We start from the raw sequence: 18,008 nt of genomic DNA on the forward strand, positions 1-18,008 counted from the left end.
ACCCTCCCCTTCTCACTTCTCTCTCCCCCTCTGCCCTTACCCTCCCCCAATCTCCCAATTTTTGCCTGACAATCTTGTCTACTTCCAATATCCAGGAGGATAACTATATGTTTTTCTTTGAGTTCACCTTCTTATTTAGCTTCTCTAGGATCACGAATTATAGGCTTGATGTCCTTTAATTATGGCTAGAATCCACTTATGAGTGAGTACATACCATATTCATTTTTTGGGGGTCTGGGTTACCTCACTCAGGATAGTATTTTCTATTTCCATTCATTTGCATGCAAAATTCAAGATGTCATTGTTTTTTTGTTTTTTTGTTTTTTTTACCGCTGAGTAGTACTCTAATGCATATATATTCCACACTTTCTTTATCCATTCTTCCATTGAGGGGCATCTAGGTTGTTTCCAGGTTCTGGCTATTACAAATAAAGCAGCTGTGAACATAGTTGAACAAACGCTTTTGTTGTATGATTGGGCATCTCTTGGGTATATTCCCAAGAGTGGTATTGCTGGATCCTGGGGTAGGTTGATCCTGAATTTCCTGAGAAACCACCACACTGATTTCCAAAGTGGTTGCACAAGTTTGCATTCCCACCAGCAATGGATGAGTGTTCCCCTTACTCCACATCCTCTCCAGCAAAGGCTATCATTGGTGTTTTTGATTTTAGCCATTCTGACAGGTGTAAGGTTACAAAGTTGTTTTGATTTGCATTTCCCTGATTGCTAAGGAGGTTGAGCATGACCTTAAGTGTCTTTTGGCCATTTGAACTTCTTCTGTTGAGAATTTTCTGTTCAGTTCAGTGCCCCATTTTTTAATTGAGTTAATTAGCATTTTAAAGTCTAGTTTCTTGAGTTTTTATATATTTTGGATATCAGACCTTTGTCTGTTGCGGGGTTGGTGAAGATCTTCTCCCAAATCAGTAGGTTGCCGTTTTGTCTTTACAGAAGCTTCTCAGTTTCAGGAGGTCCCATTTATTCATTGTTGGTCTTATTGTCAGTGCTACAGGGGTTCTATGTAGGAAGTGGTCTCTTGTGCCCATGTGTTGTAGACTACTTCCCACTTTCTCTTCTAACAGGTCAGTGTGGTCAGATTAATATAGAGGTCTTTAATCTTGAGTTTTGTGCATGGTGATAGGTATGGATCTACTTTCATTCTTCTACAGGTTGACATCCAGTTATGCCAGCACCATTTGTTAAAGATGCATTCCTTCTTCCATTGTATACTTTTAGCTCCTTTGTCGAAAATCAGGTGTTCATAGGTTTGTGGATTAATATCTGGGTCTTCGATTCAATTCCATTGGTCAACATCTCTGTTTTTGTGCCAATACCAAGCTGTTTTCATTACTGTAGCTGTGTAATAGAGTTTGAAGTCAGGGATGGTAATGCCTTTGGAAGTACTTTTATTGTATAGGATTGTTTTGGCTATCCTGGGTTTTTTGTTTTTCCATATAAAGTTGATTATTGTTCTCTCAAGGTCTGTGAGGAATTTTGTTGGGATTTTGATGGGGATTGCATTGAATCTATAGATTGCTTTTGGTAGAATTGCCATTTTTACTATGTTGATCCTCCCATCCAAGAGCATGGGAGATCCTTCCATTTTCTGGTATCCTCTTCAATTTCTGTGGTTCTTTATGTAAAGTTGAGGCATCCTGAGCTCTGTGCATTTTGGCTCATTAAGAAAACTTCTATTTACAACATTCACAGATCGCTACAGAAATCCACAGTCAATCAAAATGCAGAGTTGTGGAGCCCAGTCCCTGCGGGCACATCTACAAAATACTCCCACACCCAAGGCCCAGGGAACACTGTTAACTTTTAAGGGAGACATGCACAGTCTCTAATTCCTTCTCTTATGACTGACATTTAATCAACAGATAATCTGTCACTCATGTACAGTTTATTGATTTGAAATTTACTGAGCACATGATTTTAGAATTTTATTGAGTTAGATATGATGTTTTGCGGATATTGTAATGATGAAGACCCCACCTTTGAGTAATACAATTTTTTTATTAATTTCTCTCTTCATTTCTTCTGATTGACTTTTTGTCAGTTATTTCAAGAACATATTCCTTTAAGCCACTCTCATTCAGAAGTCAAAATGGCGAACAAAATTGTTTAGCTAGACATATGTAGTACTCATTGCATGTGTTTATAAATAAAAATAAAAATATACAATTTGAAAAATTAAATATAAAATAGAATTAGAACCTATAGAACTTTTTTATAACACTAATTTCATTTGGAATGTCTTCAATAAATTTAAATTTCTATTGAGAATTTAAAACACTTACTTAATTGCTAGTTCTGAAAATATTATCATATACTATTAATTTAGTTTGTGAAATAAACTTAACAGGGTTATGAGGGCCATTCCTGAAAACAGTAACAGTTCTTACAATTGCTTATAGGTTCTTTTGTTTCATGGTCATGAGGTGACCCAAGATTTGGCTTTAAATATTTAAACAGAAATCAGTCTATAAAGTCAATTTTGCCATCTCTTGTATTTAAGAGGAAAATCAATTTCTCAGTTGTAGAACAATTGTTCTCTATTTATGTTTCTATTAGATGTTTCCATTAAAAATGTTTTACTATGTGTTTTAGTATAATCCTTTCCTCTTTCTGTGTGTGTAGTGTGCTTATATGTATGCACATGTGAATACATGTGTATATGTAGAGTGCATGGTATTAAATGTGTCTGCTATTCAGATTCCAAGGTTATAGGTACCTAGCCAGACCTGACTTTTTACATGAGTTAGTTCCAAATGTTTGAACTCAGGTTGCCATGCTTTTCTAGCAATTACTTTTACTCACTGAACCATCTTTCCCGCTTTGTTTTGGGACTTGTACTATCATTTTTAAAGTTTCCCTTTGCCCATGTCATATTGCTTTAAATACTGTAGTTTTATAATAGATAAATTCAAGGTCTTTTTTCTTTTTAAAAATCTAGAGGGTGTGTTGGGCAGTGGTGGCAAATGCCTTCAATCCCAGCATTCAAGAGGCAGAGGCAGGCGGATCTCTGTGAGTTTGAGGCCAACCGGATCTACAGTGACAATTCCAGGACAGAAGGGCAACACAGAGAAACCCTGTCTCAAACAAACAAACAAACAAACAAAATCTTGATGGTGTATGTAGTAACACATAATTTGCACAACTCCTGAATGTCACCCCCCCATGCACTAAATGAAGACATCTCCTGTAATATAAGATATAGCTCTCTGGCTGAGGTTTAGTAAGTGGGAATGACTAGAGCCAAGTCATTTTGAAAAACGTGTGTCACAAAGATGTGATAATATCTCTTAATTGGGGCACATGATAGAGTGAGACTGAATAATTTCTTTTCCTCATCTCTCAAGGGTCAGTTGTAGTTCTTAAAATCTTGCCACCTGGGGGGCCTATGAGATAGTTCAATGGTTAAAGGACTTTGCTGATAGATTTGATTCTGGGGACCAACAGGGAACAAGGAGAGAACAAATTCCCGCACATTGTCTTCTGACCTCCATGTGTATCTCCCAATACATAAATAAATTTAATGAATAAATATAATTGCACATAATAATGTTGCTTGTGGATTGGGGTGGTTGCTGTGCAAAAGAGGACCTGAGTTTGTGTGGTTTTCAACATTTTCTCCTGTATCAATAGGGGTCTGATTAAATCAAACTTTGATAGCTAATTAAGCACATTATATTCAGTTTATATTATAAGATTTTTGCTAGCTAAGTTTATTATATTTATTCAGGTAAAGGCTACTGATTGGTTTGGCAGTAAAGGAGCTTGTGCAAGCCTGGTACCCTGGTAAAGGTTCAAGGAGAAAACCAGCTTCACAATGTTGTCTTCTCACCTTTTGAACATGCATGTGCAATGGCCTATTCATGCACACACATCATGTACACATTTACTAACCATGAATAAAACTGTAATAGAACTTAAGTAAAGGTTCATTTAAAAATTGCTAATTTGGGAGTTCTGTGGATAGCTGTAAGTTTTTGTCTCAGAACATGGAATATAATGGTGATAATGATGTTGACTTCTTCTGGCATAGAGATAAAAGAAATGAGACTAAGTCATATGAACAAGACAGACAAGGTTTTTTGATTAAGACCTCATTTTTAGCCATCCAACTTAAGCCAAAGGTAGCCAGGACTGACCCGGCATAACCAGACAGCTTTTATTAATTTCTTCAGTAAATTAAGTTTTGTAATTGTCCATTAGTCATGCATGGACAGTTTCCAAATATGCTCTTCTATGTGCAAACATCATGACCTTGTACTTGTTGGGCTAAGGGGTCATTAACATGATTTAGAAACTACTGATTTATAATATCTGGCATTATCATTTTACATGAATGTCCTAACCCTAAGCATGAGGGATTTTAAGTACTTGAGTTCCTAAAAAGTTCAAAGGTATCATAGAAGATAATCATTCCAGTGAGTGGATAGGCAAAGCAGTTAGTTAGCCTTCTGTTACTGACTTGAACAAATCTTTTCTTTCTTTCTTTTTTTCTTTTCATTTTTTTTGTGTGTAACAAATCTTTTATTAAATATTTACCATGTTCATATGAAGAGATGAATAGTGTGCAACAAAGCTGGAGGCAACAAAATGAGCAGCAATGGTGTGACACCGTGTGAGAAGTCTACTAATCCTATTTAGTCATCTATCAAATAGCATCAGTTTCAATTATTAGGCAAAATTTTATGAACAGATGTGAACTTGATGGAGATTTCTGTGGGGAGGATAGAGAGTGGAAAGAAGGTAGGAGAGAGAGTTGTCAGTACATAGTGTACATATGTTAAAATATGAACAGCTACACTTGTAATCCCGTCTTTTGGAAGATAGAAGTGGGAGGATTTGTGTGAGGCCAGCTAGAGCTATACACAGGGAAAGCCTGTCTCAAGAAACAAAATAAAACAAAAGGCAACTTTTTTTTTTTTTAGCAAAAATAGATGTCATGTTTCTGCAAAGTGACCCAGGAAACAGTTATAATCCATATTCAGATGCATATTCAAAACTAGGCAGAAACTAATAATAGTATATTGCTCTGCTGTATGACCTCCAAAGTTAGTGATTTCCAGGTTATTGAAGAGCAAGTAAAGCAGAGGGCTTTCTAAAGATCCCCCATCCCTTGTGTTGTCAGTTACGTAGCTCTCTTAAAGCACAGAGGTTCTGGCTTGTTTTACTCTGAAGCAGCTCCTAGGATGTACACATTCTAGTTTGTGCCTAATCTGTTTGCGGGGTAACAGGCCAAGGACCTAGAGTTTTTATGTCTCTGGTTTTCTTGTGGTGTTCCCTACTGGTTTTAATGGATGCTGGTCTACCTATACAGATAGTAACACATTTTCAGACAAGTGGAATCCCACTTCAAAAGAGGTTTAAGTACTGACCTGGGAGTCAAGGGTTACATCAAACAAATTCTCTTCTAATTTCGATACCAAATGTCTCCTTTGTCTGTTTTCTTGACACTCATGCTCATGTACTCCAATGCAAGGTAGTGTTGTATTATGACTGTAGAGAAGATATGTCTTTCTTTTGTAAGATAAGGGAAATATGACATTAAAAGTAGAAACTTGCATTTTATTTATAGAAAAGAGTACATAGGGCAATTGAGGTTCTCAGTATTGGTTTCCTCAATGCTACCTGTGCCTACCCACATGACATGGTTAGGTATAAGATTTCAGCTAAAAGGAAGTCACTTTTGAACTCTATCACATGTGAAAAGAGGCATAGTAGGGTTAATATAGCCTTATCAGCTTTACACAGAAGGAATATTACATCTTCTTGAATTTCACATGTAAACTATTTCTAATAGATTGTGTTGATCCAATTGTGTCTAATTCAGCTTGAACTCTGCCTTCATATTCCTTGAAGATCATTCAAGGAAGTTGTCTCCAATATGTTGATGTCATATTAGAATGCTAAATGTTAGTGTTTGAAGAAGGTTATTTGCTTCATTTTAGGACTCTGAATAATGTCCTATTTTTTCTCTTTGTTTATGTTACTTCCTGCACATTAATTGCTGGCTCCTCCCTTCTAATTCCATATGCATGCATAGAACCTACTTTCCCTTATCTCATCCATGATGTACTTTTGACAGGCATCCCATCTTCTTTCTAAACATATAATCTTATCTCACATCTAAGGTGAAAATCATGTGTCTCCACTGTCAAGAGTACACATGTTGATATTTTACAGTTGTTAATCACCTGTATTTACTTGTTCTGACTAGCTAGCTGTCCCAAACAACTCTTCTTACCTGTTTTGTGCTTAAAGTAATTTTCTACCATGGTACATTTATTAGAATGTAATACTGAAAATATAAATATTTTTGAATCAATATTCAACCTAATCATTAGACTTCTTATCTTAAAAAAGTATCCTTATGTAGTGATCATATCATCAGGTTTTTTTTTTTGTTAAACTGTATTTTGAGTTCCCTAAGACATTAGGACAGCAAAAGAAATGGCAATGAGAGGAAAGCTTTGAAAACTGGAGGCCGTGCACTGAAAAGCTATAATCCTTATATATGTTAGGGTTCTCAGAAGGTGTTTAAAATACACAGGGATGTAAGTTATGTATTGCATTCTCCTTTATCAGTGCTCAAAAGAAAAGGGGCTTCTGTGACTGGTTGTCACCTATACCGCAATGAAACATTGTCATTTTCTGTAATTCTCTTTTGTATTGAGGACAGTAGAATGAACATTACTAACAAATGTAAATGTGTACTTTTGTAAAAAATAATATGATTTTTAGTGGTCATTTATCTTGCTAAATTTTAGTTTTCTCATCTATGAAGTGTGGATTAACATACATGCCCTTTGCTGCTCAAGGAGTGATTGCGTCATGCCATATTGATAACATGTGAAAACATGATAATTGCAAAGAGATTTAGACATATATTGTATCATTGAATTATCCTTTGTCTCTCGAACATTAATCCTACCTTAATTTAGAGTATTTGTCTATCTTGATCAAAGCCTGATGTAACTAATAAATGGCCCAATAAGGAAATAAAGGATTGTAGCAAGCTAGTTGTTTTATTTTTCCTTATTTCATTCTTTTATGTCTCCTCTGTTTCTTCCTCATTAAAACAGTTTTGGTATGAACCATGATGGAATTGGAAATTCTTGTGGGACGAAAGGTCATGAAGCAGCAAAACTTATGGCAGCTCATATTACTGCAAATACCAACCCCTTTTCCTGGTCTGCCTGCAGCCGAGACTATATCACCAGCTTTCTAGAGTAAGTAATCTCTGGAGAGTAATGATAAATTGCTCTAGAAGTAACTCATTGCTGGAAGCCTAATGCACAGTGCTTCAAATTCTGTATGAGTAATTTTATTGGGCCCACATACATTCAGGCCTCTCCCACATGCTCTAATAAATCATTGTAGCACATTTTCCAGGTCTTACACAAGCAGTGAATAAACTAGAAGTGCAATGAAAATATAAGTGTGATTGATGTAACGAGTGATTAGAATTTTTCAGTAAATGGGAAGCATTTTCAGAAAGAATTTACATTCGCATAATTTCGTAGAGAATAAACCAAACTTTAATTCAGTAATTCAGTATTTCTTGATGTGGGTGAAAGAACTGAATTCTTTAGTAGTGTCAAAGTATCTAATAGCAACAAATAAAAGCAACAACCAAACTAAATATCAGGAAGGAACATTTTGAGGAAGGATTAGTATCCATCTTTTCAGCACTTGGGGAAGCTTCTTCATGGTTACTGATGTAAATCCTAAGACTCTGATTCTGCACATTTATAAATATGAGTGAGCAAAAGTATAACTGTATTTATAAAAAGAGATTTTTTTTTCTCGCGTCACTCATATAGGCACTCATATTGGACTTTAGGGCTCAGGAAACTTGAGAGTTGTTTTCCCGTGTGGCTCAGACATGTTAGTTTATCTCTTTAATCTTAAAAGGTTATGAGTTTTTAAATGAGTTTAAATCATAATGTTTATATCATTAGGTATTTTGTATACCATAATGTTCAATGCTATAATATATGAATTAATTGATATTAATTAAAATCATAAACATTCATATTTTAAGTAACATCAAGGTTGCAATACTTTATTGCTATACTATTACTTTATCTGTTTGGTGCTTGCTACATTTTCATTTGGGGGATGAGATTAAATGCAAAATGGACATTATTTTTAGAAAGCAGCTTATATTATGCTATTATTATTATATACAATAATATTATATATTATATATATTATATATTATATAATATTATATTATTATATACAATTAACATAATTGTTTTATAAAAGTTTTGAATTCAGATAGTTTATATAGGATAAAATTATGCCTTAAAATTTTCCTTTACTTTTAGTAGCCAGGTCATAGAGTCTAAAAACTTATAATTATTTAGAAAAGAATGTTCAAATTACCCAGCACAGATTTTGACTTAATAATCATAAGATGAATGTTGAAAATAAAATTTTAAAAATTTATTGGTACAATCATTCATTGGGAATTCATTTCAAAAAGTTGTTCTGAATAACCATATTGTGAAATAAATTTTTTCATTTATTTATTTTTTAACTAAAAATGTTTAATCTTAGTAAGAAGCCGTTATAGTATTATACTTGTCTACTCTCAGACTGGGTGAAGTGCTTTAATAAGACAATAATTTGTTTGATATCTTTGGTAATTTTTAATAGAGAGCACTGAAAATATCATTTAAAGGTGATTTCTGTAGGTGATTTCATTTACATAAATTGTAAACAGTATTGACGTTCTCATCTTTGTGAGAACTTGACCAGATCTGAAATTTCTCTCTTGTCTTGACTTTGTTTTCAGAATAAAATCTTACTCTCTATCATCATAATTACAAATTGTGTAACATGCTCAGTTTTTTTGTGTAATTACAATGGCAGTCTTTCTCTTGAGTTTTAAAAGTACATTTTTTTCCCCTCTGTATTCTATTTCTGTCCATTGGTTATACAGCTCATTAGCAAGTACTGGCCCTGTATACTAAACACAAGGACCACAGCCTAATTTTCCTGTGCCTTAGACATGGAATAAATTGTGTGTGTGTTCTTTTATGTACTAAAAACATACAGAAGCATAGATGAATGGACTACTTTTGAGCTCCTGCCAGGTCTTGTGTAGTTGGAGCTGTATTATGGCTGTTAAAACACTTTAAAGGGACTATGTAGATTGCTGCTAAAATACAATGAACTGACCACTGGTTTGGTGAGGGGTCTCAAGCTAGTCATCCTTGCATTATAGCAGTCCATTGAATTCATAAAAGTAGTTAATCGGAAAACATTATTTGCTCTTCATTGCTTTACTGTATTTTTTATATATAAACAAAATAAGTCTTGATAGGATTCTAATGGGCTTATTTATCCTGTATTTTATAAAAAAGTGTTCTTTTGTGTATCCTCATGGAAATGCCTGTAGTTAAAACCACTAGTAAACGGATAAATGTTAAGTGTTTAATTTCAAAAAAAAAAGATTTCGGAGAAAACTTAGATCTTCTCTAATAATAAACTAATTAAATAAATTTTATTATAATTTGTTCAAGCACAAAATATTTTAAACATAAGCTTCATTAAAAAGATCAGTTCACTGGATCACAAAGATAAAATACTAATATAAAAAATTTCTTTGTCCCATTTTCTATGCTTAATTGCTTTAACAGCTATGAGTGATATGTCTATATTTGTATTTATATTTATAGTTAAATCCAGAGATATTTTGATCAAGGATTGAGTTTACATCTAAAATTTGTAGTTGGCTCAAAAAGGGTCATAGCACTTCATTTTAGCTTTTCTTTTTCAAGAAAAAGAAACCTTGCAAGAAGTAATTTTTAAAGAACTGCCACTCAATCAGCAAATGCATACCGTCCTTTACTTAGAGACTGTATAGAACAAGGATGATCCGTGACTTATCAATGAGCTTTCTGATTTATAGAGATCTATTATTCACTGTTTAACTGGAAAAAGAAAACCAAAGACATGGCCATAAAAGCCACTAGAATACAGTCTCTCATGTCATTCTGCAACACTAGGTACTATTGATCAATCAGGAGATGGTGTTTACCAACTCCCAATATTTTTTTTCAGATTTCTTAAACTCGGTGATTCAATAAGTGGTTCATGAATCGCCCAGAAGCCGTCCTGATTAAATAATAAAGAACCCATTTCCGTTAAAATGGACGTGTTATGCCAGCTTCTGATGTTTTCCGAAGACGGCTTTGCAGGTAGTGTCTTTCCTATCTGCCTGCGGGACTCACTTATTTACTTATTTAGAAAAAATAAAAGATGAACCTGGTATGAAGGCTTAACTCATTGACTATGGGCTAGTTTACCAGGCAGTGAAAAGCAGATAGCTTTTCCATTCATTCCTGATCACTTAGAAGTAGTTCAGAGCAATTTCATGTTATTTCTAAAAGATATGGGGCCTTGTGAGTCATCTTTTACCCTATTTAAAGTTTGTCAAATTGCTCGAACTCTCCAAGAGCTATAGCACAACTGTGTGCCATTTCAAGTTATATACAGAATTGAGTGGCATTGTTACGACTGAAGGGGAACTAGGAAGAGGGTTGAGAGAAGTGATGTATGATGGACAAGATGGACAAAGCACTCATACTTGCTATCTCAAAATTGCTTTTGAAGCTTAACTTCACTCTATTAAATGGAAAACATCTTAGGTGCAGCCTTCCCTCACCCTCCCCAAAATTGTAGTATCCAAAACAACCTGGCAGTACAGTGTGTCTGACACACTTTGAAACTCTTGCTCTAAACATGAGTTTCTTTGACAAGTTGTCATTTTGTGTGGCGTGGGTATTGAGTCAACCATTAACAGCACAAGATTTGTATATTTGAAGCCTCAAGTCATACATTCATATCGTAGAGTGAGTGATAGGAAAAAGAGATTTGATTTTAGATCGCTTTGTCCTTATCTGATTATGTCATTACATTGTTATGTCTACTTCAAACATGGTTAGTTTCATAAAAAATTATAAAGCTACTCATGAGAAGATAGTAGATAGAAGACATATGACTTGATGTAAATGATATCAACCTAGTTCATACTTAGTTCATATGTATCAGCATACCTTTGTGAAAAAAACAGCTGGCCTTAAATTACACTTCCGTTGTTAAGGCTTTATAAGGTGTACAACTTAGGTAGATGTCCTTTCAGATTGGGCCACTGACTAGACTATAGGCTCCATCTTAATAATCTGTTTTGGCAAGAATAAATTTTAAATCTCAGTTAGTAATACATCCTCATGTGTTTTGAAAACAAAGCCAGGAGGACATATTTTATAAAGATCTATAAATTTTAGTAGGAGACTGAAATTTGGCTCATATTTTTGTTTTCAAGTTGACTTTGGGAATCTGTGAATAAAGGTTTACTAAATTAGAAGTGGGGTACATAAAATGACTTTCCCATTACAATGCAGAGTTTTGGAAATATAAATATATTTTGATTTACTATGAATTTTTCATAATCAACACAGACATGTATTTTTAAACTGATATGTATTTTACTTGTCTTGAAAGGTTAAATAAAAGTGCAGATTGTGAATTTAATAATTATCAATATTTATAACACATTAACTAGGGTTGGTATTTTTGTTGGGAAATATGAACTACTGGAAAAGTAATTATAGACTTAATTTTATGTGTCTAGTTTTACACTGGACAAATATATTAAAAGTTATAGCCTCTTATAGATGAAGACTAATAGTTCTGTATATTTAGTTTATTAATAAGTAAAGGTTAAGTTTTCTGAATGAAAAGATTTTTATGTGGCACTCAAGGCATAAATGATTTATCTTAATAAGTGCTGCTAATGAGAAAATTCCAGAAATGTCTATGGGTTTATCACTTCTTTTGTTATTTTGATGCTATCATAGATTACTCTAGGCTTGGCATAGTAAGGCTTACTGCTTCTCAGTTAACTAAATTCTATATTAAATATTAAACTAGAAATTTCCATAGCTTCTGTTTTGTTATAAAAACATTATGAATCCAGTCTGTTCGGATACTCACCTTCCTGGTCCTGGAGGGAGGGGGGAGGAACTTGAACTTCCCACAGGGCAGGAAACCCTGACTGCCCTAAGGGACGAAGAGGGAGGAGGAGAGGGAGAGGGGGGAGTGGGAGGGTGTTGGAAAGAGGGGCGTAAATGGAAACTTTTATAATTTAATAAAATTACTTTCAAAAAAAACATTATGATAAGACTATGTAAAATTTTTTATAAAAAGAAATTAGAAATACCAGATATATTGATATATGAACATATAAATTATGTGACCCAATCTTAAATGGAGTATTTTAACTTGTTTTAAGCAGGAGTTTAAAAAAGCATATGTATATGAAGAAGTAAAATTACTGAGAGAACAGAAATATGGGATGGTAGCACATTCCTATAAGCCCAACACTCAGATGACTAAGACCGGACAATCAAGGCTATCTTGATCTACGTAAAGAGACTTTGTCACAAACAGACAGAATAAAAATAAAGAAATTATTGTTGCAAATTCTGTTTTGTGGAGGAATATAGGAGATCAGCAAGAGAGAAAGGGGTGAAGGATTTTAGTGGAAAAAGTGAGTAAAAGCAAATTCTGATGATGTAAGAAGAAACAACAATGAAAACCATTAATTTGTATGATAACTTATAAATAATATTAAAAATTATTAATATAGGTTTTGGTAGATGGCTTAGTGTAGTGTTTCTCAACCTAGGGGTGGCAACCCTTTGGGGCTGAACAACCCTTTCATAGAGTTAATATCAGATATTCTACATATCAGATATTTTCATCATAATCAATAGCAATGGAAAAATTATAGTTATGAAGTAGGATTGAAACTAATTTTGTGATTGGGGTGTCTCCATGACATGAGAACTGTATTAAAGGGTTATATCATTAGGAAAGTTTAGAACCATTGTCTTAGTGGATCCAGTGTTTGATATACAAGCATGATTACCTAAATTTGGCTCTCTGAACCCATGCCAAATGTCAAGTACAGTGGAATTTATCTGTAGGCCCAGAGCATGTATGTAGAAGTGTGTGGCTAGTTGAATCCTGAGGTTTACTGGTCAACCAGTTTAACTAAAACAGGTCCTGGTCAGTAAGAGACTTTCTCAAAAAATGAGATGGAGATAATTAAGGAAGACATTCTGAAACTAACTTATGGCTTCCACACACCTGCAGGGATGAGTGCACCCTTACACACATTTTCACAAATGCATATACCATGGTGGGGGGTTAGAGAGAGAAGTTACTAGTGTAAAATAAAAAATCAGACATTACCTCATGAACATTTAAAAATCAGAAGAGCAGTTACTCATAGGAAAAAAATTTACTAGAATTGACTTCTCAGAAATTCTTTGGTTAAACACACACATGAGGGACAGAAAAGGGAGGAGGGAGAAAAGGAGAGGAGAGGAGAGGAGAGGAGAGGAGAGGAGAGGAGAGAGAGAGAGAGAGAGAACCTCTTTAGACAGAGTTAAATCCGCATCTCATAGATCTGTGTTCTTTGTCTTCTGTGTTTATATCTGTACTATTTCAGAGTAGTAGTTGATAGCTTAGAAATATGAAAATATCTTAAATTACTGTTCTTCTTAAGAATGTGCTCAGCTGGTTGATGGTGGCGTGCGCCTTTAATCCCAGCACTTGGGAAGCAGAGGCAGGAAGATCTCTAAGAGTTCAAGGTCAGCTTGGTCTACAGAGTGAGTTCCAGGAGAACCAAGGCGGTTACACAGAGAAATCCTTTTTCAAAACAAACAGGCAAACAAACAAACAAACAGAAAACTAATAATAATAAGAATATAATGATGCTCTGTAAATTTTAAATAATTGAAAGTAGCAGGAAAGACACCTGGAAAATGATAGACAATTTTTACTAACATATGCAAATAAACATTTACAGTGTTAAGAATTAACGCTAGTTAAGAATTAAAAGATGAAATGGTCCCATTCCTCAAATACATTCATCAATGCTTTGACGTGTTGCCAGGTGTGACTGTGTACAGTGCTATCTGTACACAGAGTGGGTACATGTGGGGCGGAGAAACAGTTTAATCAATCGCACAGATACTTGCTGAACCTGAGGTCACTTGACTGATAAGCCTTGCTGATGTGGACATTTACGGCCATCACATTTCTGAAGGCCTTTGTTGATATGGTGTTTCTAAATACAGGCTCACTTTTAAAATATACATATGTTTTCTTTCGTGTCTTTTTTCATAGGGTGTTTTAGTATTCTGTAAAGTGTACTGGATAAGGAGAACTGGTGCTGTCTAGCTATTTAATCAGCTATTTACTAACACAAAAGATACTTTGGGGACCAACTCTCTCAAGAGTTTTGGCCATAGGTCCCAACCATGTCTGATGCTGCCGACTCTGAAGGCCCTTTTAGTGCTTGTCTGATCAAAGTTTTTTTTAAAAAGAATATGAATCATCATTTAAAAGGTCATTGTATCTCAAAATAAGAACATTCAATGAAATAATTAGTTTTTCTTCTTCCTAAATTAAGCCAATTTTAACTTGAGGAAAAATTACTTCTTTTGTGTATCTATCTTTAAATTCCCTTCTATGGGTTACATAGTTCTCCTTCTGATGTTTTAATTAATTAATTAAATTGATAGTTTGAGTTTCTGTATTTCCGAAAGTCACTGTGTGTAATATTTGTAATGGGTTCTGTACTGTTTCCAGTTAGGTAATTATGTCCTACACTTTTTTGTTGTGCTACTAATAAATGTTTATAATCTACAAGTATGACCTTGTATGTAAATTCTTCAGTATATATTTTATTTTTCTTTTGATTTACATTAGTATTTATTTATTTGTATTGTATGCTCAATTCCTTTCATAAATATTTGTGTGATTTATTTTAAATTAAGATGGAACTTATAATTTGGAATGAAAATTTAGAAGTTTAATTCTCTAATTGTGATCCATAAATATTCATTAGTATCAAAATAGTCATTTTTCTATTGTACTATAAAATATTACTCCTTTGTCATTAATTTAATATATTTTATAAATTACTAATTGGATCTTACTTGACTAAAGTTTACACATCATGATATCAAAAATGCTGTTTTTAAAATTTATCTAACAAAAAATGTGCTTGCTGAGGTACATGACAATACCTAACTTAAAACAATAAGGAAGCAAGTGTTGGGTAGTGCAAGCCTTGAGCAGTGCTGGTTGAAATGTCCAAACCCATCTATGTCAGTGCAGTATTATCGCTGCATTGTTGTCGTTAAAAATTAGCAAAGAGGAGCATAAAGCACAGAAGGCAGTCTTGTATCTTTTTGGTCTGGGCCACCTTAAGAATAGTACAGTTCAGTTTTAGAGATGCTAATATTATGCTGTGTAGATACACATTTTATATAACAAGTTAATTTTTACATTTTAAGAAATAAAATACTTGCAGATGAATTTAAAACTCATTGGTTTATATGATTCTTTCTTCCCTGTTTGTAAATGAAAATTTGTGCTGTCCTAAATAACAGTTGAGGAACTTCAACTTGTGAAGTTATTTTCCTTTGGCAAAGTGGATGGAAAAGATTTGGGGAAAAAAGCAAAAGTGCTGGCACAATGGATAGGAATGTTGGAAAAAATTTTTAAGTGTTGGCATAGGAATTCTTTAAAAATTCTAACTCACATGTGAAATGAAAGTAAAAAAGCATCTGTCCTATTTTATGCACACTGAATAAATAAAAGTGAACAATTATATTTAGCAGAGTCTAAAGCTCTTTAAGGTATGCTGTCTAGCGTTTGGCAACCTTTATGTTATTTGTTCCACTGAATTAAAATATTATGTTTTAGTGAAGGCATATTTTGTAAAGTAGAAATTATGTAGAAAGGAGAACATTCCCTTTTCCTAGTTCTGATGACCTTAAATGAAATATGAAATCTTTGACAGACTAAACATTTCTAGTGTGTGTGAGCAAGACCTTTGGACCTTAGCCCCAGCTGCCGTTCAGCCCACTAACTGGTGTAATGTCTTACCAGAGCATCTTTTGTTCCTTCTAAGGCTATAAATTAAGTCTTTAAGATTACAGCTAATTATTTTTATTTAATTTTCCACAATTCATGTTTTTAATTCTACTACCAGATGTGACTATATTTTCAATGAAAACAAACAAGAAACTTAGCGTAATTTGAAATTCTGTTTGATTCCTTCAGAACTAGTTTAAACCAGTATTTTAAAGGCCAACAGGACAGTTTCACAATGTTGTTGGAGATGCTCCCATTGTGTTTTGGTACTGGAGAAAAAGAATTTGGAGCTCTCATTCATAGTATCTGTAAAGCTACTCTATTTTGCTATGTGATTATTATTATAATGTGTTGTTTTCATGCATCTAATTATTAAAACAAAGCTCTCAACACATTTCATAATTGTGACTAAAACGTCTACAGAGTACCTAATTTCCTTGATCCTTTATGTTGAACAGTTCAGGCCGTGGTACTTGCCTTGATAATGAGCCTCCCAAGCGTGACTTTCTTTATCCAGCTGTGGCCCCAGGTCAGGTGTACGATGCCGATGAGCAATGTCGTTTCCAGTATGGAGCAACATCCCGCCAATGCAAATACGGGGTAAGAGGTCTTTATTCTTACGTTCAGTCATTTGTAAGTGTTCTCTTATGACACATGTTCAAGTGGAATCATAATGAACTTAGTTTGTCTTTGGAGCATTATTAATTTGCATAATGTCTTGACGCTGATTTTTCTGATATTGTTTCTATAGTATTTATTTCTAAATATTTGAAAAATACTAAATCAACATATTTCACAATTTTTTGTTAGTGAAGCAAACAGAATTTTAGTAGCCTCTCATGTCTTTATTTTTAAAATCTTCAGTTCATCATGCCAATTTTATTTGTCTTTTGAAATATTTTAATTTTAAGGGACTTCTTCACTGCCTTTTCCTGGCACTCTTATAACTGTGCTAAAGGGCATTTTTCACTGGCTTCTTGCCTTTACCTTAATTCATTCTAGCTAGGACTGAGTCATTTCAAGTAGCTTTACCCACTGCCCACGTTCCAACACAACAACCCAGAAAGAACAAGGTGACATTAACCCAAATAATGAGAAAAAAGGAAATAGCTGTGGAAAAAAATTGTAAGCATTGTGATTTTTATCTTCATGTTTGCCTAAAAGAAGTCACAATGCCACATTAGAAATAATTAAGAAGTTCTTTTTAAATTTCACAAATATTTAGGTCTCTAATATAGGGATATGTTGAATAGAATAGCAAGATTCTAAATTGTCAATCTGTGTGCCAAAAATTATTTACATTTAAAAATCAAATCTAAAAGCTTGGTTCTTATTGTGGTTCAGATAGTCTAAATCCCTAGAAAATGATGATAATACAAGAAATTAAGTTTTGTCATAGTATTATTAGACCATATACTCATTGTACTTTTCCATTTACTCCTCTTGTGCATGAAGCCATGGGAGATAATTAAAACACATCTCTTAGGTGACAAATACACTGTTATTCTTGGTAGACCTTGGCAGTACTGTCAAGATTGTGTGTGATTATCTGGGTATGTGGAGCCACATGTAAAAGTTTAATTTTTCCTGTTTCTTTGAAAAGTCTTAGTTCTGAAAGGATCTAGTTTCTTTTCTTAAATTGCTTTTTCCTAAAGGAAAGGCACTGAAGCATTAATCACAGTCAATACATGTGCTCAGTGATCAAATGAGAGCAGAGCTGCTTTACTGTATCCCTTTCAGTGAATCTCATTTTTCTGTTTGCAGGGAGCCAGTCTATTTTACTTTTTGTTTTGGAAATTGTGTTAGAACTCTATCCATAAACTTCTATGGTAGATAATTTATATTATTACTGTTTATTATTATTACATTGATGGGATTTATGAATGTAATTTTTTCTTTTTCTTTGATGTACATATTAACTTAAAGTTTTATTTGATGGTTTTCTCACTTAATCTAGAAATCTCACTCCTTCCAGGTTGATAGAAACAAGACATGAAGTCATTACAAAACTGTATTTTCTGCTTTTCGAA

The 18,008-nt window shown here is 33.8% G+C and overlaps 1 protein-coding gene across 5 annotated transcripts in view; it reads left to right on the plus strand.

Annotated features, from left to right (window-relative positions):
* Adamts6 (ADAM metallopeptidase with thrombospondin type 1 motif 6) overlaps positions 1–18,008 on the plus strand; it is a 211,614-nt gene that overhangs the window by 71,205 nt on the left and 122,401 nt on the right. For 3 of the 5 annotated variants that reach the window (XR_015734982.1, XM_087896876.1, XM_048442950.3), the window contains 2 exons: positions 7,092–7,238; positions 16,437–16,578. Coding sequence is in view for 4 of the 5 variants with exons in the window: in XM_087896876.1 (XP_087753002.1) it covers positions 7,092–7,238; positions 16,437–16,578 (289 nt within the window). In the remaining variant the exon portion in view is untranslated. Of the gene's footprint in view, positions 1–7,091; positions 7,239–10,083; positions 10,221–16,436; positions 16,579–18,008 lie in introns of those variants that run through there. The other 2 variants (XM_048442953.3, XM_048442954.3) reach the window with 2 other exon arrangements.

This window comes from Myodes glareolus, chromosome 15, assembly GCF_982192425.1.
Source record: "Myodes glareolus chromosome 15, mMyoGla1.1, whole genome shotgun sequence".
Classification (NCBI taxonomy): domain Eukaryota; kingdom Metazoa; phylum Chordata; class Mammalia; order Rodentia; family Cricetidae; genus Myodes; species Myodes glareolus.